Genomic DNA, 24,528 nt, shown 5'->3' on the forward strand with positions numbered 1-24,528 from the left:
CCAATTTTTAAAGCGAGATGCCATAAAATGTAATATTGGAAACGTCAGACTTCTATGACATTATGACGTATTAATAACACTTGCACTGCGTGTGCTAACTGTGCTATCAAAATCGTTGCAGACTTATCTTGGTCTAACTCTAGTAGTCTAGCCGTTGTAGACGATTTTCTACTTTTATATGTATACATTCCACTATGGCCATATCGGTAAGCTGACTATTAAGTTTCTATTGTTAAGACTGACATAGCTTTTTATATTGTTATATTTTTAGCCGTCTCATTTGGCAACTTTTTGCAGCGGTACGGTCTTAATCAATTACGAAACAGCACGGGCATAGTAAGATGCTTTATCGATATACCGATTATTAAAAAAAGGAGGGGAGTACCTACACCTAAAAAAACGCACGAAAAAGGTAGGTTAAGAACCCCTGTCGCCCATATAAAATGGCCTTCCAATCGACCTATCGCTGCAAAAAGTCGTTATGTGCTAGCTATTACGATTAGGTATTCTTTGTTTTTAAAATAGGAAGTAATATATTACAATAATTTATGAATCCCATGTTTTTATTTCATTACTTGGTAATTAAATAACAATTAACATGATACCGCACGTCCTCGTCAATCTCATCATGCCTCGCTTATCATTACGTGCAAGCTAAGTACTTAGTAACTCTTAATGTAGTCTCTTCAAAGCGTGACGACGTTGCCGTGTGAGTGGCCTTTATGACTGCTATGTCCGTGGTGGTCCCTGTTCGACTTCTTGTACATGGTGAACGAGATCAGCTCGCGGTTGGCGTTGGTCATGGCCATGGCGTGGGACACGACGTCGTACCCGAGGATGGCGTGGAGTCGGTTCACGACCACTAGGGTGAGGCCTTTTTGTGCCACGCGAACTGTGCGTTCTTGGTCTGATGATGTTGCGACCGACATGTTGAAGGAGGAGTTCAGCTCCTGGAAATGAAGGTCTGTATTAGCAATCTTAACCCGTAACTATATGCTGTGAACACGGTTATGGGCAAGTGACTTGCAAGACTATAAAATATAATATTTCCTTTTGATTTAGGTATTGTTTAGAGAGCGTGGGCAGGCCAGGCTTACGGATTGATTTCTAAAATGGGTATTTTGCTTATTTGAAATGTCTACAGTCGTGTTACTCAACAAACTTCAGAGTAGGTAAATAGAGTTAAGTTTCGTGATCTAAAACTCAAGTAACTCAACCGGCCGCGACAGCATTAAACTTTATAGGTACAATCTTGATATTATTCGAATACAAATCATGTAACTAAGGGCCACATGCACCATTCTCTAACCCGGGGTTAACCGATTAAACCTGGAGTTACCATGGTTACCAGTACAATTTGACACTGGGTTAACGGTTTAACCGCTTAACCTCGAGTTAGTGGAATGGTGCAAGTATGGCCCTAAGTAGTTTAAAGTGAAGAAGAGTTGACCACATTTACCAGTTGAGTTACATCGGATACTAAGCGAAAAGTTAACCAGCTCGCTGTTTACACTAATTGAAATACAAAATAAACAAGCCGGTAGATCTGTTATTGAGTCGTTAAACAAACGTACCCTCACTAATGCTGCTCGCTCCTCACTCTTCAGCCCGTATACCGTCGCGCCCTCGTCCTTAGAGAGATGGGGCGCACTCAGGCTGCCCATAACCATTATATACGGCATCCTGGCCGATTCACACTAGCACTTATGTACGATTAAACACTGGCTCGCAGTCGCGGGTAATCACCGTCGAACAATCAGGGTCATTTTTAACAATGGCTATGCGCAATATTTATATAATAATCATATATAACGCACGCGTACGGTCGTGTGTTAGTGAACTCTGCCAGGTAGGCACTGCACACGTCGGGCCACAATGGCACCACACGTGTAGCGGTATAGCTATAGGTAAATATAACGACGTGTAAGTGACGTCGGCGTATGGCCTTCGCGTTCGGCTGGCTGCGCGGGCGCTGTCGGTTCTCATTCCTAATCTAGCGCTTAACCTGGGCGACCAGTTTAAGGTAATTTCCAGTTATAAATGGTAGGCAATGTCCCGAGGTTTCACTTATAATGGTACATTTAACGCGATGCGCTCGGCATGATATGAGAATTAATCCCCGGTCAATTGAAATGATGTGAAAAACAAGAGACACTAAGTTGAATTAAAGGCAATTTTGCACAGTTCTGAAGGCCGCTGTACGCTGTCTGTATGGCGGTAAAAAAAAACGTAGACATGAAAAAATTGGAATGGTTTTTTTATAACAACCTAGAGCGAATCAACTATATGTTAAATACTTTTTTGGTACCTAAATCTAAAATAACTGGCCGATACTATGAAAAGCTATAAAAACCTACATTGGTATTTGTCTAATGGGCGTTGTTTTGACAAATAACTAAACTTCAAAGTATTTTTATGCATACAAGATTTTATTATTTGATTAAAAACATTTCTTTGTTTGTATTATAAAACTCCAATAATCATGAGTCACTCTATGAGCAGTCCAAAGAATATACAATTGAGTAAGTACCTAACACATATTATTTAGTTTTCCGCGCAATGTAAAACGAGATGTAACCTGAATTGAATTTCAATACGACAATCATTATACTGAAGTTGAACTAAGGTCCAAGTGGGGAAGACCGTCATATAACATTTTTGGTTAAGAACACCGTCATATGGCAAGAACTTTACTCGTATTTGTATACCTACGTACTTCACTCATAACAGTCGGAAAGGAAGAGCTTTGCTTGAAGTCTTGCCTGATAGGCGCGCGGTCTTTTCCAAAATGACCTTAGGTGCCTTTCCTCATTAAGTAGCTAAGTCACTACCTAATAGTTAACAAGTGGGTACCTTACCTACTTTGATCTCTACCTGTCTTTTGTTTTGAACCATTTCAGTTTTCGAAACGTATCAGAAATCCAGAGTGGCGTTCGTCCAAGCCATGGCAGAGCTGGCAACGAGGGCGTCCAATGTTAAATGTTTGGAAAGCGTCGGGGTATTAGGTTTGTATCTTACGTCATTGTTATTAACGACTTTATTTATTATGGTACAACTTGTATAGGAACTTGTATTTGTTGTTTTTATTAAGTCAGAGCAATTTCATCGATTTGGGTATCAGAAAATTCCATTTTTGAATCATGGCAGGGTCGCCATGTAGGGTGTGGCGTCAATTGATAAAACTTGTTGGTTGTGAAAGTATTGGATTTATTCTGATATTTGATCCGTAACCTACGAAATATATAGAGATACTAGCTTTTGCCCGCGACTTCGTCTGCGTGGAATTAGTGACAGCAGCTAAAGTAGAGGTATGGCGCCTGGATAATCCTAATAGCAATCATTCAATTCGCGCATTGCTTACTTCAATTATTAGGCAATTCATTAACTCTTTCAATTCCACCCCCTGCACTCTCTTCAGGGATGATTTCCGACATAAAAAATATCCTATGTCCTTCCCCGGGACTCACTATCTCTATACCAAATTTCAACTAAATCGGTTCAGCGGCTTAAGCGTAAAGAGGTATCAGACAGACACACTTTCGCCTTTATAATATTATATATATATATTTATAATTTATAATATTAGTATGGATAGTGTGAAGATGTTTGGGTGCGACTAATATGACGGTAAAAGGTTAAAACCATCTGCCCTTATATATCTTAAAGGGTGATTCCCGGCAATTAGAGCCCATAAAACCATTTTATGTAATGGCTCCTCTACACGATGGTCCAACGCCGGCCACTCCAAGGGACGCAGCAATACGGTAGAATGAGATAGCAATATCACTTGCTCCCTCTAACGCATAAATGCGTCCCTTGGAGTGGCCGGCGTTGGCCCATCGTGTAGAGGAGACCACGTAACATTTCTAGGTATTAAGTATTCGTTGACAATATTCTGTCTTAACGTCCTAAAATGAGGGATCAAATGGTTATGTGGATGAAAGAACTTAAATAGCTCTTGTATAATGTGCGCATGATTAGAACTTTTACTTGTGGGGTCCGGTAGATATCCATAAATTAATTTTTGTCCAAATGTCCAAAGAGCTCCTACGGCCGCTGCTCTCAGACCCGTGCAGCACGGTGCGTCAGTGCGCGGTGGTAGCGGTGGCGAGGATGGCCGAACACGACGAGGGCCTGGCGCGGCAGCTACTCGCGACTGGCATGGCTACCATCGTGTTAGAAAACCTCAACAAGTACAACGTGAGTACCTACTAACTGCACACCGACGTCGGCACGGTGCAGCTTGCTTTTGTTCTCTGGAGATCTTATTCCCCCCCCCCCTAGTTAGGGCAGAGGCCATTCAGTGACGTTCGATCTTGATCGGTCTTGCGGTTTTTGCATAAAAGTACAAGTAGGTAATATTTACACCTAATGAGGAATTGCCAAAATGGGTTGGTTTGCTTCGAATATGAGCGGACTGTATTTAAATAAAAACAAAGATATTTAAATATGTACAATACCTACCTTTTCTTTTATCTGCAGGTATTTTACAAAAGATCTGCACTGTACCTTATGCGGGCTATTGCAAAGTAAGTAACAACAGTAAGTAGAAATAAAAAACCGGCCAAGTGCGAGTCGGACTCGCACACACACGAAGGGTTCCGTACCATTATCTATAAAAACGGTCACCCATCGAAGTACTGACCCCGCCCGACGTTGCTTAACTTTGGTCAAAAATCACGTTTGTTGTATGGGAGCCCCACTTAAATCTTTATTTTATTCTGTTTTTAGTATTTGTTGTTATAGCGGCAACAGAAATACATCATCTGTGATAATTTCAACTGCCTAGCTATCACGGTTCATAAGATACAGCCTGGTGACAGACGGACGGACGGACGGACAGCGGAGTCTTAGTAATAGCAAGTAATAGGGTCCCGTTTTTACCCTTTGGGTACGGAACCCTAAAAACAAACAACAGGCGCTGCAGTTTGTTTCTATCCTATTAAATTGTATTCATAAACTAAATTGTTTGTCTTTTAATTACCTACTTATTTGAAAATGTTTGCTCTTTTATCGTTTTAGAAGTTCGTTGTCTACTTATATGTTTATATTCGTGTTGACAATATTTCGTATTACAGGCACAATGAGGATGTTGCTTCGTCCATTGTTCGACTCGGAGCTCTCGAGCACATCGTATCGTGTCTTGATGACTTTGACACCCAGGTCACTCTTAAAATTACGTGTTACTCATATACCTACATAATTTTAAACATAAGTACTAGATTGTTAACAAAATTTTACCATATCCTTATAGGGTCACACACACACACACAGTACCTATATTAACAGTAAAGCATAAGTTGAAACTTCTGTCAGAAAAGTGATCACAATAGAATTATGGCCTGTGTCAAAATTGTAGGTAGGTATGTATTTTTATCCGACTGCGTCAGAAGGAGGGTAATGTTTTTACACCAATTTTCCTAACTTGTGATACTAATAACAAACCATAAATTAAAGCGAGCCAAATATACTCGTAATGAGTCACTATATACTAATGACAGGTGAAAGAAAACGCGGCTTGGGCTTTGGGCTACATCGGCAAACACAACGAAGTTCTAGCGGGCATGGTGGTGGACGCGGGCACGCTCCCCCTCCTGGTGCTAGCCTTTCAGGAGCCGGAGATAAGTCTCAAACAGGTATAAACTAATTCAATAAATAAAAGAGAACGGAAATTCTTCGGTCAATTAGCTTGATGCAAATGGAGGGAAGGATATTCGCACTCAGAAGCCAGATCCTTCTCATTCATTTAACAAAAGCGCGACGGCACCGTTTTTTGTGCATGCGGATAACCCATTTTATGTGGAAGCTCTGTCGGTACGGATTACTACGGATGCGAACATCCTCAACTTCCCAGAGTCTCAGAGAAACCCTTAACTTTGCCCACTGCAGGGCAAAAGGCGATATTTGGATTTAACTTCCCCGAGTCTCAGAGAGACCCTTAACTTTTCCCACTGGAGAGAAAAGGCATATTTTGAATTTAATACCTACTCACTGGTGATCAACTGCAAATATTAAATACTGCACTTATTACCCATCCTACATAAATACGATTTAAATCCGATTTCGCAGATCACAGCAGGTGCCTTGGTGGATTTGGCGCAGCATAAACCCGAAGCAGTTGTGGACGCGGGGGCCATTTGTCACCTGGTGCGAGCATTGGAGAACCAGGACCCAAAGTTGAAAGTATGTATTATTTGTCGTTTATTGTTCTGTTTGTTTATATACTAGCTATTACAAGGAAGGCAAATCTTAGTAGAAGGTATTAGCTAGTCGCTGATGGATAATCGCCAGCATACGTTAGGTATCTTGTGCTACATGACATGGTGTCGATACCATGCCTTAATTATCGCCAGTCTAATTCTAAACCCTTCTTTTTCTTCTAGTGCCTCGCAAACTAATAATGGTAGGCTGAAGATGAAAAGCTCCATTTCCGGTCTAGTTCCCAGATATTACCTTTGCAGCTACTAACTAAAACCTCTAAAAATCAGGATTTTGACTAATTACGGCCCGAAATTTCCCCGTTCAGCGCAGCACGTTATGCGCGCTCGGTGCGGTGGCGAGCGCGCGAGCCGAGCTAGCCGAGGCGGTGGTGGCCGGCGGCGCTTTACCGCCTGCCCTTCTACACGCCGGCCACGACGCCGCCCCCGTGCGCCGCGCCGCCGCGTGTCTCCTCCGGGACATCGTCAAGCAGTCGGTTGATGTAAGTTACCAACAGTCAAAGCTGAGCTGAGTCAGTAGCGGCATACTAACATCTGCACTTTATAACATGCACGCGTAGGTAAATCACGACTATCCTATTATGATGGACTTCATTTTGTAGAATTACAAGTCACAATGATATCTTATATCCATGTATATGTAAACCGGCGACATTGATGCAATTAACACCTGGTAACCAATGATGATGTAAAATTTTAACTTTATAAAATCGGACCATGGCAAGATGATGCCTGTGTTATATATATGAACTAGTTTTCGCCGGCCTACCACGTCTGCAAAATCGTCATTAAGTCAGAATCATAAAGTCTTTCATTTCATTTGCAGGACCCTAATAGTATCCAAGAGTCCAAGACTCGACATACCTTACCCTACTGACTTGAAATTTTCCTCGAACAGCTAGCCCAGCTAGTGGTGAACACAGGGGGCTGCGGGCCGCTGGTGGACCTGCTGAACGAAAACACGGGCGGCGTCAGAGTGCCGGCGTGCATGGCGCTCGGCTACATCGCCGGCCAATCCGACCAGCTCGCGATGGCTGTCATCGAGGCCAAGGTGTGCATTACTTCCCCGTTGAAAAACCTTCTCTTCATGCCGCAAAACATACCGATATCTTCGACTGCAGATGATCTTGCGTCGTGGCGAGTAAGCACAGCAAAAATGGTCTGACTACACGAAAACAAATGCATCGGGGCTCGTATTTAGATACCTACATTTTACGCAAACTGTAATTTTGTAATTTGGCAGGCCATCGCCGTATTAGTGAGCATCCTTCAGAATACGGATGGCGAGGACACAGAGCTGTGTGCAGCGGCGTGGACGCTGGGCCACATCGCAAAGCATTCACCACAGCACAGCCTGGCCGTCGCTGTGGCTAACGCTCTACCTAGGCTGTTGCAGGTTCATTTAATAGTAGTACGCTAGCGAACCTTGCGGTCCTATAGAACACAGAGGGCGAGGACGCAGAGCTGTGTGCCGCGGAGTGGACGCTGGGCCACATCGCGAAGCACTCGCCACAGCCCACTTTGGCAGTTGCAGTGGCTAACGCTCTGTCCATGCTGTTGCAGGTTCATTGAATATGTCTCTGGCAAGCCAGTTTACTCAGTAGAAAAAGGAGACAAATTTTAAAAATCCAGGCGCGAAGGAAGTCTCATACTAATTTAGAATTGCGCGCGTTTTTCTACTGACAAAGTGGGCTTGCCTTAGAACACTGAGGGTGATGACGTGCAACACAGTCTGGCCGTCGCCAGGCTCAGGCTGTTGCAGGTTCACTTAATATAGTACTGGGGGCCTAGCCAAGAAGAGACCTGTTGTACATTGACAAACGAATAGAAAAAATGTATTGGGATGACAAATACTAAGAAAAGTCATGTGATCAACGATTGTCATATTGGCTAGGGCCCAAATTCAATCTTTATACAATAAGGGTCAAAAAATCTAACAGTGTTGTGATAAGTATTTACACAAGATTTATTATTTCATAATATTTAATATTAACTAAACCAAAATGCTCACAGCTTCAATTGACTTGTTAAATTATTAACAAGAAATATCTATAACAAAATTTTCTGTTTTCTTGTGTAAAACTCGCATTAGAACTGGTGATTGCACTACTAGCATTTTTGTAATATGAGGCTCTAGCAGCCCTTTCACCAGATCTAGACACTAATTTATGAGTAAATTATGTATTCACAGTTATACACAAATCCGAAGTCATCAGCCGAAGTGCATGCCAGGACCTCCTGTGCGCTAAAACAGGCTCTCCAATGCTGTCTGCATCGCCCCGCACTAGAGCCTTTGCTGCATGCTGCACCGGCTTGCATTCTCAAATATGTCCTTGCACAGTATGCTAAGGTACCACATTCACATGTTTTTTACAAAGTAATAGTCATTGGAAGATAACCAGGCAATGTAAGTACTATATTTCACCATGATCAAATAATATTTTCATGGTAAACATGACTAAGTTTTAGAGGTATCTAAAGTTGTAGAAAAAAGCTATAATTACACTGAATGTCTACTCACTATTACAGTTCACTTTAGTAAACAGGTCCATCATCCAGATTGTCATCTTCTTCATCATAATCTTCCCCATTGTCAAAGTAATTATTAGCATAGTCAGTCCCATCATCCAGTTCATCTTCTGGCTCCTGTTCATCTTCCAAGTCCTCATCATCATTAGCTTCAACCTTTTTCACAGTTTCTTCGCCTTCATTTGTTTCCATTTGTTCGTCATTTTCATCTAGCGTTTCTTTCTTTTCTAGAGTCTGGAATCTCTTATTGATCTCAGAGGGATCGTCCAGGCGCCGTTTACGCGTCGTCGCTCGGACGCGTCGCGCTTGCGGTCGGAGCTCCGTAGGCATATTGTTCCAAACACAGTCTAAAACTTTTCCTTGTTTAGCGTCCATCGCGAGCAGCTTGTACTTGTCGGAGTACCTTTCTACGTCGTCAGTTCTTGTTTTCGGTTTGACATATGCGGGCGAGTCGTGGAGGAATCCAATGAATTGGTCCTTAACTATCAGCATATAGTCGGTAGCAGCATCACAGGCGAGAGGTAATGGCTTGGCTTCGAGCTTTGGAAATAGTGGAGGCGGCGCGAGGGTTGGTGCGTTGTTCTCGCCGCGCGCGATGCCTAACGCCTGCAGCTGCTCATGTGTTAGCGATAACGTACTACCACGACCGCGACCACGTCCTGCCATTTTTATGTTATGGACAGTTTCATTCAATTTTTAATACATATCCCTGCACGACTGCACGTTGCTTTGTTGATATTGGTATCGGTAACTTTGACACTCTCATGACATTGACAGTTGACACTTCAGTAAAATTGTTTAAAACAATGTTTTTAACACCAAAACGGAGATCGAAACATCAAACAAACATCAAACATCAACATTTATTCAGCAAATAGGCCACAAGGGCACTTTTACACGTCATCATTGAATTTACATATAAGCAAAAATAATAACATCAACAATTTTATAAAATAAAACTAACAATTCAATCTAACGTATTACAATTACTAAGAGATGTATATGGTCTCTTAATGTCGAATTACATAAAAAATACAGATACAAAACACAAAAAAAAAATCTATAATATTTAGAGGTGTAAATGTCTCTAGGTGTCAGAACTATAAGATTATATAGTTTATCAAGTTATCCTTAGAGATGTATAGGGTCTCCAAGAGTCAATATCCTGTATAATTAATACATTCATTAAGAGAAAAGAAACATACGAGAGCAGAATGAGGCGTCTCACTGTAAAACAATAAAGTCGTCGCCCCCATGCTAAACTAAAGCCCGCTCCACACTCATGCGCGAATCGCGGCGCGATGCCGCGAACGCGAGTGTGTAGTCGAGATCGCAGATCTGCGAAATCGACTCCACACTCGCATTCGCGGCTTCGCGCCGCGATTCGCGCACGAGTGTGGAGCTGGCTTATCATATCTGTTTTTGTCAAAATTTAGAGTAGGCACGCACGAGCAACTTTGTCTCCGAAACTTTGTGTGTTTTGTCTCTGTCGCACTTGGACTTCGACACTTGAGTGCGACAGACAAAACACAAAATTGCGGAGACAAAGTCGCTCGTGCGGGCATACCCTTAGGCCCCATTCGCACGACAGCTTAAAAAGCGTTGCGTTAAAACCCGACGTTGGCGCTTTTTTACCGTTTCCAATATTTGTGTTCATATGAACGCTTAAAAATCACTTGTGAGTCGTACTGCCACGTACGCATCTCAGAAAAGCCATACTTTTTTGCTATTACTACTAATATAGCTTGAATATTTCAGGAATTTGTAAGCATAAGTTGACATTTTTAAGGTGAAACTAATAATAATCTTGACGATTGACACCAAAAATTGACACTTGACAGCCAACTGACAGCAGCGCCGGCGCTTTTTCAACGCTTGTGAGAACAGATACACGGATTTCCGTATGGTCTATTCAGTTTGACGCCAACGCTCAACGCCGAAAATCGAACAGTGCTCGATAAAAAAGCGCCGCGCTTAAAAACCGCCTTCGTGTGAATACATACATGGTTATCCATTTGTGTCATTCAAACGCTTTTTTAACGCGCGTTGAAAAAGCTGCCGTGCGAACGGGGCCTTAGTTTTTAACGTAAATCTGTACCAAATATTAGTCATGTTATGAAGCTTAAGCGGTATCCAGACGGGATGATCAAATCGACCGATTTGATCAGAAATGAAATTGGCGTCAATCTCCAATTTAATCACCAATTTTAGATTTATGGTGATATTAGAGATTAGAACCCTCTAAATTGAAAAAATGCCCCAGAACAAAAATACTGGCGTCACAAATTGGTATTCTTGCGTTCGCACCTCATTTCCTCGGTAATATCGGTCATTATCGGCGGTTGAATTCGGCGAGCCAAATTGGCGTTTGCGTCCGCACGTTCTGATTCGATCGGGCAATTTAATCAGATTGGCGAAAAATTGACTATTCTGGATACGCCTTTAAAATCGTTTCTTTACTTTATTTATTTTTGAGAACTATGTTTCTTTCTAGATATTGCCGAACGACGCAAGAGCAAGGAGACTTTTTGTAACAACTGGCGCATTGAAAAGAATACAAGAGATAGATACAGTTCCAGGGACATCCCTAAAAGAATACATTAACATAATAAATAGTTGCTTCCCTGAAGAAATAGTCAGGTAAGCTGACGCGAGGGCCTACCGCCTACGGAATTTCTTTATTTGCCTCTCTATTAATTATCCTCATTGGACCATTATTTCGTGTTTTCAGATATTATACACCAGGATTCTCAGATTCATTACTTGACAGAGTAGAAGCATTTACGCCTCAGGTAATTTATAATAACACAATTTCTCTAATAACCAACCAACCAACCTAAAAGCATATATTATGCTATGTACATGTCCCGCCACTGCACAAGTGCTTTATTTTATGACTTCTATCATGTCATGGACTATAGATTCTACAAGTCAAGTGCGGCTTGGGGACCTCACATCACATACCTACACTTACAAGAATTATTATTTGTTCCAGATACCTGAACTATTTACAGACAGAGTACCTAGTGATTGCCAGAGTGAATTAACAGTAGAAAATGCAAATTAAACAGTAATAATTACACATCGGTAACTCGTGGCATTTAGGTAGCACTTAAAAGATTAGTGATGAGCACACATCGGTAACTCGTGGCACTTGACAGTTTCTAACAGACTAGTGATGTGACAATGTTCTTCCTATACGAGTCGAGAAAAAGAAACCACTAAAAAAAGGAATTAATGGGGTTGGCCGGTGGAAGTTTTTAGCAGATGGCGCCATCATAGCTTGCCCCGTCAATCCCTAGAATTGTGTCAAATTTTTGTTTTTTTAATACCCTGGATGCCAGCTCTTTAAGCCAAATCTCATAGAAAAAGGGGCAAGCTATGATGGCGCCATCTAGGCAAACCTTTGACAGTTGCCAACCCCATTAAACTAATCTTTTAAGTGCTACCCTAAATGCCACGAGTTACCGATGTGTAGTAATAATTGATCAATGTTACATTTTATTTAATAAAACTTATTTAAATTCGACATTGCGTTTGTTTTTGCCACAGACCTATCAAACGCTAGTTTTTCCCATGGTCCAAACGAGTTTTTGAACTCTAACGGTCCTTCCTCCTATATTAGATTCTTCCATTGCCATCGATTGTCCGTAGACATTGTACCTGTTGAATGTGAAATGATGGAGGTATAAGCTACATAGAGCAAGGTAAATCATAGGTGTGGAGGTAGACACACTACCGTCTTTCCCATAGGGGCTATTCATAAATTACGTCATTTCAAATGTGGGGGGGGGGGGGGGGTCTGGACATCGGATGATAGTAGCATGACGTAGGAGGAAACGGGGTCATTCGAAGCATGATTTTTGGATGATTTTAAGGGGGGGGGGGGTCAAAAATAGATGACGTAATTTATGAACAGCCCCATAAGGACACGGGGCACGTGCCCAGGGCCCCGAAGGACAGTATATTTGATTACCTATAATAAACAGAAAATCATAGATCGTAGAAAAATGTTAGTTTAATTCGCTTTATTTACTTTCCAAAAGGGCCCCAAATTCTTATGTGCGCCGTAGACATCATCTTTCTTAATGTTGAATTAGTAGTTTTTATTAGTATTATTATTTTGGGAACCCAACTTATTAACTACTAAAACACTTACTCGATTCCACCCAAGATGTTTAGAATCGTAACACCACTAGTTTCAGCTTCTATGCGATCTGGACGTCGCCGGTTAAAGTTTATCTTTAAGTTCTCGAGAGCTTCCTCCAAATTTGTAGCCACAGTCGCAGGTAAAGCCTGTAATAATAGTGACCTACTTGTTTTTACTCGAGCAAACGAGACTTCAAAAAAGAAAAATCGAATCTTGAGCGCTGCGAGGGTTAAACAATCCATCAGGTTGCAGGGGGATAACTATCTCTGCAGCTGACTGTACTTATATAACGACATGGCCGTGATACTTTTTTGGTTTGATACGGTACTGTAGTAATAGAATAGTATATCTACATAGATTGCAGATGTACAGTAAAGCTCGTATGTGTAAACTTACAGGTGTAATGTTATATATGAAAATTTGACGATTGTTTTACCTTCACTAAGCAAGTCGTGTCACTTTCTACATTTGTAGCACTTTCAATAACCTGCACAAAATGCATGTTACTCGTTTCTGTTCTAACTGCTTACTGGCTATCTGTATATGATAGGTCCTGTCGCAGTTTTGTGCCTTATCAAGCATTTTGCGGATGTTCGCGGTATTTTCAAAAAGATAACTACATTTATGCGTAGCTCATTTATTTTAATAGGTCAATACAATTATTTACAACAAATAATAACCATAATAAGTTAATAAGTAACATAATTTGGTTTTCTTTTCATCTTCAGTAAACGTACCTGAAAACACACAAAAAAAAAATGTTTAGCAAAATTAAAACATATGATGATATCCTGTTATCCCTCATCAGGGACATAGGGCTCTCAGAAGGGATTTCCATTCTTCGCGGTCCAGCGCGGCCTCTTCCAGCTCCGCCCAGCCGAGGCCAACTGATGCCGCCTCTTTTTCCACTGTGCGCCTCCAGGTGGTACGTGGGCGACCTTGTCCTCTTTTTCCGGGAATTTTCCAGGTCAGCCCTTGCTTGGATAGGTGATTGTTTGGCCTTCGTAAAACATGTCCTATTATATAATTAAAACATATGATGAAGTAAAATATTACTGTAGATTTGTCAGTAATTAATTATCTTCAAAGATATCTAGATATATGCTTGTCTATGGTTGTTCATCATTTAGAGAGCCGTCTCCTGGTATTGTCAATCTTTTCCAGAGTTCACCAAATGCGAACCCGAAGTGTAGTACAGTCACCTGCATTATACATAACTCTTCGAAGGCAGGGGGGTGTCACTACGCAGTTTAGGTACAGTTGGCCGGCGGCCTCCCGGGCAGGGCAGGCGTATGGCAGTGGGCTGCCGCTCGACCGCACGACAGTCGTGTCACGTGGCGCTCGCGCAAAGAAAATTCACGGTTCGTGCGCGGTTATAAGTTTCAATTTTGTTGCAGGCGGCGAATATAGGTATAATTTTATACCTAAATCTACTTTTGTGAGGGAGTGAATTTTCTGTACGGTAGTACTACTAGTTATTCTGTGTCGAAGGTCGCAATAAATATGTGACACGTTCTCATAGCTCTACAAATAAAATCGTGTCAGATTTTTTTGCGGCCTTCGTTGTGTAACATATTATTGGAGATGACTGTACTAGTGATCATCAGTATGGGGCTATTCATAAATTAAGTCATTTCAAATTAGGGGGGGGGGTCTGGACATCGGATGATGGTAGCATGACGTAGGAGGAAACGGGGTCATTCGAAGCATGATTTTTGGATGATGTTGGAAAATCGTCAAAAATCGATGACGTAATTTATGGACAGCCCCTATGGTTGAGATTGGAATTTAAAATTATTCAATTCAGGAAAGGCTTTATTTACCTGAAAGTATATATTTTTCGTTTCATAGCTGTGGGAGTCTATAAATTACCTGTAACGAATAATAAATGATTAGCACAAGTTTTATTTTATGTTACCTTACACGTATATACATGTGCTTTCAGATATTACCATACCATATTTTCCCCACGGTTTTGTGAGCCAGGGATAACTAAGCAGTTCATCACATTCATAATACACTATTTCTAATTATATTATTTCATTGCAAACCGCGCCTAAATTCGTCACGCGTCTCGTTTTCGGGGCCACGGTCATCCTATTCTGCCAAACTAGATGCGTTCAAGAAGCTATTTTATGAGTTAACAGTAATGCAAGATGTGAGCGCCTTTGTAGACAGTAAAAGGGTAGGGCTCATGAGATTGAACACTCCAGGGAGAAGCTCAAAATTTAAATCGGAAAAAAATCATTTATTAAATTGCATTTGCTAATCACTGCTAAGTTTAAAATGGCAAGTAAAGCTATCCCCGACCAAAGCTGTTCTTGCCGACGAAAGTTTTAAGAAGGCTATAGTAGCTAGCAAAGAGAATATAACCTCTACGTTTTAGTAGCTAGATCATATATTATTTTACAAATGAAAGGTATTATTTACCTTGAAACTTGCCAATAACTTGTTCGACTTTGCTACCTTCACACCTGAGAACAAAACAAAACAGTGATTAATACAGGTCCATATACATATCATTTGCAACTTTTATGTGTGTCATTTCAGATGTTACCATACCATATTCTCCCCACGGTTATGTGAGCCAGGGATAACTAAGTAGTTCATCATTTTGAACATAAGCGAGATTTTTTTTTACTGTATGAAAAACATTTTTTTCTTCAAAGAATACAAATTAATGTAGATGTAGCAGTGAAATACAATACAGGCTGTTAAATAATTACCTGTGACAATTCAGGTTGGCGAGGAACGTGACTCGATATCATGATACTTCTGGGCTTCATTAATTCAGCATCTTAAAATAAAGCATGGGTTAATACGAGTATTCTAAAAAAAATTTCTCGTACAGTTAGAGTGTCTATCAGATGTTACCATACCATATTATCCCCACGGTTTAGTGAGCCAGGGATAACTAAGTAGTTCATCACATGGTTAACTTTAGTACAATTTATATTAAGAAAAAATTGCTATGAATATTGACCTTCCCAACCTCAAGTATTTATATTTTAAATCCAACCATTCGAACAATAAAAATAATTTTGAGAAAGATAAAAACTTACCTAATAGTTCTAATATTAAATCGTTGCACCATACTCGTACTGTAGATCTGAAAAGAAAGTAATTGTCATTAAAAAAAGGGTTTCTATATAAGATATTTTTTGTACTGTAGTTAAATATTTTATCAGTAAAAAATGTTCGTCAATGAAATTATGATATATGCTTGTAAATACCATCATGTAAATATTTTATGAACAGTATCTTGATTGACTTACTATTTTTAAACAATATTTTTAATGAGATAGCATACCTTTTTCAATAGTTGTTGCAATGGGTTTTTCAAGTGTGCCAAATCTTGAATGCTTCTGAAGAAAAAAAAGGACAACTAAATTATTATAATGGTTGGTACACCAATACTTTTAAAATTATACTTTTTTCAATAATCAGGAAAGATCAATCATCAAAGTACAGCTAGGGGCGATACGTAAAGTCATCACGGTAAGTATATGTTCTAACCTCCTAAGGCCCAAGGTCCTACCTATAGTACCCTCAGTTCAATGAAACTTAAATCCTATTCAATTGGAACAGTCGCTTTTGCTGTTTCGTTCAATTTTCCAACAACGCAAAATCGATTCTATTTTCTATACTATAGGTTCAAATTTCAATGGCAAATTTTGGATTTTTCATTTGTATGGCTGGGCATTAGGAGGATAATACTGAGGGGTGAGATGCTATGTCCTGCATGAGGAGACATTTAGCTACAATTTGGCTAATTCTGCTTCATGTACTGTACTGTAATTATTCTAAAAACTTACCATTAGATTCATCCTCTTCCACATAGATCACGGTAAGTACGCAGTAGTGATACTGGTATTCGCAGCACACCATCCTGTAAAGAGATTTGGATTTTGAGTTTCACGTAGTACATTTTATGTTATAAAAATATATTTTTCAATATCAGAAAAGATCAATCATCAAACTACAGCCAGGGGCGATACAAAAAGTCATCACAATACTAATGCAATATTTTAATATTTGAAATTAATATATTTTTTTGAACTTACCTCATTCTCATTTTCCTCTTGCAACTTTGATAAGCTGGCGGTCAACTGCACTAGCCCATCCTGTAAGTAATAGATTACATTGAGCTACATATACATAATCATATTAAAATATATTTTTTTTTGTTAATCAGAACAGATCAATCATCAAACTACAGCCAGGGGCGATACAAAAAGTCATCACAATACTAATGCAATGTTTTAATATTTTAATTTAATATATTTTTTAAACTTACCTCATTGTCATTTTCCTCTTGCAACTTTGATAAGCTGGCGATCATATGCACTAGCCCATCCTGTAAGTAATAGATTACATTCAGCTACATATACATAATCAATATAATCATGTTAAAATATTTGTTTTTTTTTGTTAATCAGAACAGATCAATCATCAAAATAGCAGCTAGGGGCGATACAAAAAGTCATCACAATACAAATGCAATGTTTTAATATTTAAAATTAAAATATTTTTTAAACTTACCTCATTGTCATTTTCTTCTTGCAATTTTGATATGCTGGCGGTCATTTGCACTAGCCCACCCTGTAAGTAATATATTACAATGAGCTACGTATACATAACCATATTAAAATATTTTAGATTTTTTTGGTTAATCAGAACTGATCAATCATCAAAATAGCAGCTAGGGGCGATACAAATAGTCATCATAGTAAGTAATGTACCAAAGTATTTTACTTGTATTTTTTACACTAACCTCATATATATTTTTGGTTTTCAATTCTACTCATTCGTCTTCAATTAACTGTGTAAAGTTAGTCTGAAAATAAAAAAAATATTTTATTATTATAGCTTCATTAAGTTTCAAAATATGATTTAAAATTATTTTGATAAATTATCAGAATAGATCAATCATCAAACTACAGCTAGGGGCGATACATATAGTCATCATAGTATTTAAAAAAAAAAATAGTTTAAATTTTAATTTAATATGATTTAAACTCACTATTTATCTTTTATTCAGTATCATTCCATTAAATCCTTCAAGAAGTCCCTGCATGTAAAGAAACAAAAGAAAAATTAATAATGATGAATTTCCCCAAACAAATTGATTTAATGATCTTTAACTATCAGAACAATCGATCATCAAATATCAGTTAGGGGCGATACATAAGTCATCACATAATTATTAAGAAAACACAAAATAAAATTACTAATGATGAGGTTTTGCTCACCTTAAAAAGAATCTTTACAACTGTTGTTCAATTTGATTCCTGTAAATAAAATCAAATCTTTAAAATTCAGATAATTCAATTGCAATCAATATTAAAATAATATATCATCAGGAATGATCAATCATCAAGAATCAGACAGGGGCGATACATATAGTCATCATTAAAAAAAAAAAAATTAAGCTACTGTACTTGTTGTCTTAGAGCATTTAAGAACTGGAGTCGCCTTTAACCCAATCATGGCCACGAACCGCTGAGCGTACACAATACGCCGGGCCACCATACAAACCGTTTTTAGCTAAAACGTATGACTCAGCTTATGAGTCTCGAGCCTGGCGCGCACGGTAAATAAATCGCCGCTTATGAAGCCGGCCAGTTGAACAGCATTATGCAACATTTTTACTAACCACCGTTTTTCTGTGCCTATCAAAAAAAACTAATTACCTATTGCAGTTTGGTAAGGCGGGTTCAAATTCCGGTAATCCATAGCCATGGTCACAAAATACGAAATCACAACAGCACAGGAGGAGTATAAAGTCGCCCACGAATAAATCGTGACTAAATAATATTTATTTCCCATGTTACTCCAAAATACATCTCTAATAGGGGGGATGGGATGAATCACTTCTTGAACTCTTGTGACAAATACGTCAAATACCACATGAAAAATAATACCGCCGCCGCCGCTCGGATGCATTCCTTGTTTATTGTCCAAGTGTGTCCGATAAGCTTACACCTAGTCGGTCATTTATCTTTGTTTTGGTAAACGCCATTATATTAGTAACAATAGAGAACTTAAAATGTATTATAATACTTCTAATCTGCCGTAGAAACCACGATGTTTTAAAGAACTTGTAAATATTTGTCACAAACTATTTGTAATACAATACATATTAGTTAGTGATGACTGTTTCAACCGCCTTGTTTTATATTGAAACGAAAAAAAATGACCTTAACATCATTGTTAGTAGGTAATTGCCTAAGATACAATACAACGATCACCAAATATTATGACATGTACAGTGGGAGAAAATCCTAGTTGCCTTACCCCTTATACAAAACAAAATATTATTATACTACGGTTTGGTTCCTACAAAATGTGGCTTACCATCATCCAAACAGTAATCAGTTGTAAAATGGTACAATATCAAATAGCTTCAACATGAAATAAGCTTTAAAACAAGCCAATAAAGTTTATTTTAGCCTGCTACGGAAACATTAGTAGTTTTTACAAGTAGCGCCAGGCCACGGTGACCCATACCTTGAGCCATGTCAATAACTTCAGAAATATATATATTTTTTTTTATTTATTTAATATGGATTTTTCTGTTTGCTTGCATCGCATATGTATCTAGAATTTCAGTATATTTACTATATTGCACTGATAGTAAACCAAACTTGAATATTCTAGACCCTGTTTTCATTAAAAAATACGTGTTTATAATTTTTTAACCTAATATACCTTGTAGAAATGGTTGTTAGCTTATATGATACTTACGTTATTACATCAAATTACGTTTCGTTTAAGTTTAAATCGGAATTTATTCAAGACTCACATGTGAGTCACTGGCCCTGCGGAACTGTTTGAGCATGACCCATACGCTGAGTCGCTGGCCCTGAATGGGTTAAGAGCTTACCCCTCTGCCGAAAACCTTGCACAATTGTGCAAACTTATGTGTGGTCTGACATGGCACATGGCTCAGTTTATTTATTTATTGCATCCATGGTTGTTACATAGTAATAGTAAGTTTCACATGGACCCTAGTAGGGCACAGCAATAGTCTTAAATCTAAAATAATTATACTAGGTACTAGACAGTGTTAAGGAAATAGTTATATAATTTAGGTATTATAACAATGGTTAGGAGATTGTAATTTAAATTTTAATAGCACAAATTTATTAATGTCTAGTAAATATTATTGATAATTGAAATTAACATTGAAATTGTAGGGTAGGTATATAATATTAAATTTTAAGCTATTTGTACGTTATGTACAAATCATGTAGAAATAGCAATACAGTCGATGTCCCCTCCTCCACAAAAAATCGGCAGACTGTTTTGTACAGAAAATGACAGCCATGACGTCTCCAGTTACTAAATGCTCTAAGTTTGTGGTAGTCTGTAGAGGCAATATGTATTTTTATAACATATTTGAATGTGGTAACACTTGTTACCAATATCCTTGTAACAAGTTTGTATTTTAATGATGTCAATCCGTTAAAAAAATATTATAAACTTACCAAATAGGTAGGTATATCCTCTGGTTTGTTTTCATGCACAAATTCAATCTGTAACAAGTAGTAACAATATAATACAGTCATTAAACTTTCAAGAATTATACAATGTGTCTGGTCAACGATGTCGGAGCCGTTAAGGGCGTGTAGTACAATCGATTTCATCGATAAATCACCACGTGTTTTTTCTTTTAAGTCAACGGTAATGAAATGGCGGCATTTTTAATTTTTCAAACAACTGAGCACGGGTGCACGTGGTATTTTTGACATTATCTGTCAATTTTTCGTCCTACGAATACAAAAAATATCTTATTGGATAGCTAAATATGTAAGCAATCGATTAAAGCTAATAATTGTACGCAAACATTTCAATAACAGGGCAATAAAAAATATTGAAAGTAAATAATTAGGACAGAAATGCATTACTTTTTCAGTTTTTATTTTTTTATGTAAAAACTAGGTCATTTACCTACATTTTTTTCGTACTGCATTTGTAGTACAGGATATTAGCTAGAAATGCATACCAAAATCATAGCCCTATCTTTGATACTTCAAAAATAACGCGTGTTCAAATATGACCCTGTTAATTACCTTTATTAATAACTTGAGATAATCCCAAGAATTATCATCCCCACTCCCAGTTTTTCTTTTACAAGCAGGTAGATAAGTCAAGGGGTGCTGCCAGGTCAATCAGTCATCCCTCGCTCTGCGTTGTGATAACAAACTTCTGCTATCTTCGGCTTACTTCAGTTCGATTGTGTTATTGTTGAAACTTTTGTTAGTTGTTGGACCTGCTGTTTATTTTCCGTTTTTGTTAAAATGGAAGACGGCCACTATTCTAGTCAGCACACTGCTGACATACATTTCGTTTATGGGTTTTGCAACGGGAACGCTAATGCTGCTGTTCAAGAGTACGCAAGGAGGTTTCCTAACAGACCCATTCCGAATGCTCGCACATTCATAAGAATTCATGCACGGCTCGCTGAGAACGGCATAAGAAGACCCGCCGATGAACGTGTTCGACTTGTAGCACCCCAGGACGAAGAAGAGATCTTAAGATTAGTCACACACGACCCGAGACTGAGCATTAGAAGAATAGCCAACAGGATGAATTTATGCAAGTGGACAGTCTGGAGAGTATTAAAAAGAGAAGGATTACACCCTTACCATTTCAGACGAGTACAAGACATTATTGGACCAGATTACGCTGCAAGATCAGTTTTTTGTTCCTGGATAACAAGAAGAGCACGAATGGATCAAACGTTTTTGAAACGTATTATGTGGACCGACGAGGCCACTTTCACGCGTTTGGGATACGTAAACCACCGCAACGAGCATCTGTGGCAGTTGGAGAATCCTCATGCTGTGAGACCAAGTTCATTCCAGCACCAATTCTCAGTAAATGTTTGGGCGGGAATCATTGACGATATTTTAGTTGGGCCAATTATTCTACAACAATGGGACAATGAATGGCCCATGATTTTTAGAATTTCTCCAAACACAGTTCCATGACGCATTAATGGAGCTGCCTGTAGCATACAGGAGGAGGATGATTTTGCAGCTGGATGGTGCTCCTCCACATTTTGCAAGAGATGTGCGAAATTATTTGAATGAGCATTATGTCCCGTGGGTTGGACGTGACGGACATGTCGCTTGGCCACCTCGATCACCGGACTTAACTCCACTCGATTATTTTCTATGGGGCACCTTGAAACAAAGAGTGTACGTCGACATACCCGGAACAAGGGAAGATTTAGTGCAAAGAATAATTGAACATGCAAACATGTTAAGAGAAGATAAGGAGATGATTCGGCGGTCTACGCAGCATATTGCGATAAGAGCAACTGCTTGTCTACAAAATCGAGGGGGCTATTTTGAGCAGTTACTCAACTAGTTAGTCATCTTTAGCCTTAAGATACTTTTGTTATGATTTTTATTAAAATTTAAATTATTATTAGCGCTTTGTTTTATTTTTTCTCCTTTTGTAAAAAAACAACATTTTTAGGTACATCTTGGAACCTCTGTAACTTCTAAAGTTATTATGTCAGATACGTAATTTTGGTATTGATGTCTATCCAATATCCTGTACTACAAACGCAGAGCAAAAAAAATGTAGGTAAACGACCCAGTTTTTACATAAAAAAATAAAAACTGAAAAAGTAATGCGTTTCTGTCCTAATTATTTACTTTTAATATTTTCTTTTGCCTTGCTATTGAAATGTTTGCATACAATTATTAGCTTTAATCGATTGCTTACATATTTAGCTATCCAATGAGATATTTTTTGTATTCGTAGGACGAAAAATTTACAGATAATGCCAAAAATACCACGTGCACCCGTGCTCAGGTGTTTGAAAAATTAAAAATGCCGCCATTTCATTACCGTTGACTTAAAAAAAAACACGTGGTGATTTATCGATGAAATCGATTGTACTACACGCCCTTAACGGCTCCGACATGGTTGACCGGACACATTGTATAATTCATTCCGAGAATATGAGTATAAGAATAGTTGTCACACTCAACCCTTGGTTGTGTGGCCATGAGATCACACAACTTACACGGAGTGTGATAATGTTCCTGACCAGAGTCACGCATGACAGTAGTTCTGTTCACACATCGGCTTTGGCAGGGTCTCGCATTTGACAGATAGAGAACCTAATGAAGAAAGCTAATCTATGTAACTATACACATGTATACAGTGTATATGTTGCAGTCAAAAGTGTGAACTGGTCAAAAGAACTTTTAACTGACAAAAACAGGCAAAACTGCTTTTGACTGAGCATGTTGGTCAAAAGTAGGTTTACCTGAAAATCATACCTATTTCTGGCAGCAGTTTCGTTTTTAGGGCGTAGCAAAAAAAAATAACCCTAACCTACCTATCTCTGGGAACAGTTTCGTTTTTTGGGCAAAGTAAAAAAAAAAACACCCTAACCTACCTATTTCTGGGAGTACTTTTGACTGATAGTAACAGTCACAATTACTATTAACCAATGATTTTCAGGTAAAACTACTTTTGACCAACATGCTCAGTCAAACGCAGTTTTGCCTGTTTTTGTCGGTTAAAAGTTCTTTTGACCAGTTCACACTAAAGACTGCGACATATACACACTAGTGTATTGAGCAAAAAAGTTAAAATATAGTTTTTGCGTTTTACTAGTTGTAAACTATTTCATATTAAAGTCGAAATATGACAACAAAACACCAGCTATTAGTCTATTAAAAGTGTAGCCGATTTCACCTGCAATAAAATTTGGGTAAAAAAAAAGAAACTTACCAAAAAAGGTCTTATAGTTTATCCTCATGCACAAATTTGGAGACCCTGTAACAATAAAATACTATGACTAAATGTTAAATAATAATATTAATGTTAATTTGTCAGAACTAGAATAGTTGTCACACTCAACCCTTGGTTGTGTGGCCATGAGATCACACAACTTACACGGAGTGTGATAATGTTCCTGACCAGAGTCACGCATGACAGTAGTCCTGTTCACACATCGGCTTTGGCAGGGTCAAGTATATATCCCAATTGTTAGCATTAGTTACTGCAAAACTACATGAAAATGAGTAAATATGTTTCAATTTTCGTCAGCTACACAGAGCTACGTAGTGTGGAAATTGATATGCAAAGCAGCTCAGTCTGTGAACACCACATGCTTTAACCCTTTACCAGGCTGACATTTCAAAAATGACAATTGAATGTCAGACTTACGCATTGAAAATAGAACACATGTTTGAAGTGCCGTATGTGGGAAATATATATCCCTTAGCCTGGTAAAGGGTTAAGGCATGTGTTTCCTATTATTATATAGCTCATATTTAGTTATATTCGTAAAGAGGGATAATAGGAATGCATCATAATTAAATGCTGGTAACATATTGGTAAGTTCAGATTTTTTCCATATTGACTACACGTAAAAGTAAATGTATAGTTACCTATATTTAAAATGTGGATTGTATTCAGCCTGGCCACAGGAACCATATTCACCTCTCTTAGCCAATTTCACTTGCGGTAACTGAAATTAAAGAATTAAGTGTTACTAGCAGACTAAACCCAAACATAATAAAACAAAATAAGAAGATTTGTCAGTAAGGTGGTAAGTTTGAAATCATAAATTTTCATACGAACGAGACTAATTTTAAA

The 24,528-nt window shown here is 38.5% G+C and overlaps 3 protein-coding genes and 1 long non-coding RNA gene across 5 annotated transcripts; 1 reads left to right on the plus strand and 3 right to left on the minus strand.

Annotated features, from left to right (window-relative positions):
* Positions 1 to 551: 551 nt before the first annotated feature.
* LOC134795410 (uncharacterized) lies at positions 552 to 1,871 on the minus strand. Its single transcript, XM_063767242.1, has 2 exons — positions 1,575 to 1,871; positions 552 to 950 (listed from the first exon to the last, which is right to left on the minus strand). Exons 1-2 carry the CDS (start codon positions 1,680 to 1,682, stop codon positions 687 to 689), a joined length of 372 nt encoding a protein of 123 aa, XP_063623312.1. The 5' UTR covers positions 1,683 to 1,871; the 3' UTR covers positions 552 to 686.
* A 510-nt stretch (positions 1,872 to 2,381) lies between these two features.
* Positions 2,382 to 12,276, plus strand: LOC134795427 (sperm-associated antigen 6-like). 2 transcript variants are annotated; one of them, XM_063767265.1, is made up of 15 exons: positions 2,382 to 2,522; positions 2,901 to 3,005; positions 4,043 to 4,200; positions 4,483 to 4,529; positions 5,079 to 5,163; positions 5,502 to 5,636; positions 6,070 to 6,183; positions 6,527 to 6,700; positions 7,117 to 7,269; positions 7,462 to 7,614; positions 8,410 to 8,568; positions 11,242 to 11,387; positions 11,479 to 11,539; positions 11,743 to 11,838; positions 12,246 to 12,276. In XM_063767265.1, exons 1-14 carry the CDS (start codon positions 2,483 to 2,485, stop codon positions 11,812 to 11,814), a joined length of 1,602 nt encoding a protein of 533 aa, XP_063623335.1. In that variant the 5' UTR covers positions 2,382 to 2,482; the 3' UTR covers positions 11,815 to 11,838; positions 12,246 to 12,276. The 2 variants fall into 2 exon arrangements, with proteins under 2 accessions (XP_063623335.1, XP_063623336.1); XM_063767266.1 differs by having other exon boundaries at positions 4,067 to 4,200.
* On the minus strand, positions 8,714 to 9,486 carry LOC134795429 (DNA-directed RNA polymerase III subunit RPC7-like). Its single transcript, XM_063767268.1, has one exon. The coding sequence runs from the start codon at positions 9,411 to 9,413 to the stop codon at positions 8,754 to 8,756; it is 660 nt and encodes a 219-aa protein (XP_063623338.1). The 5' UTR covers positions 9,414 to 9,486; the 3' UTR covers positions 8,714 to 8,753.
* Positions 12,277 to 12,288: 12 nt separating the features above from the next.
* On the minus strand, positions 12,289 to 13,520 carry LOC134795432 (uncharacterized). The gene is made up of 3 exons (XR_010144815.1): positions 13,334 to 13,520; positions 12,907 to 13,043; positions 12,289 to 12,410 (listed from the first exon to the last, which is right to left on the minus strand). It is a non-coding gene; the product is annotated as an uncharacterized LOC134795432 (long non-coding RNA).
* Between the last annotated feature and the right edge of the window lie 11,008 nt (positions 13,521 to 24,528).

Source organism: Cydia splendana, chromosome 12 (assembly GCF_910591565.1).
Source record: "Cydia splendana chromosome 12, ilCydSple1.2, whole genome shotgun sequence".
NCBI lineage: Eukaryota > Metazoa > Arthropoda > Insecta > Lepidoptera > Tortricidae > Cydia > Cydia splendana.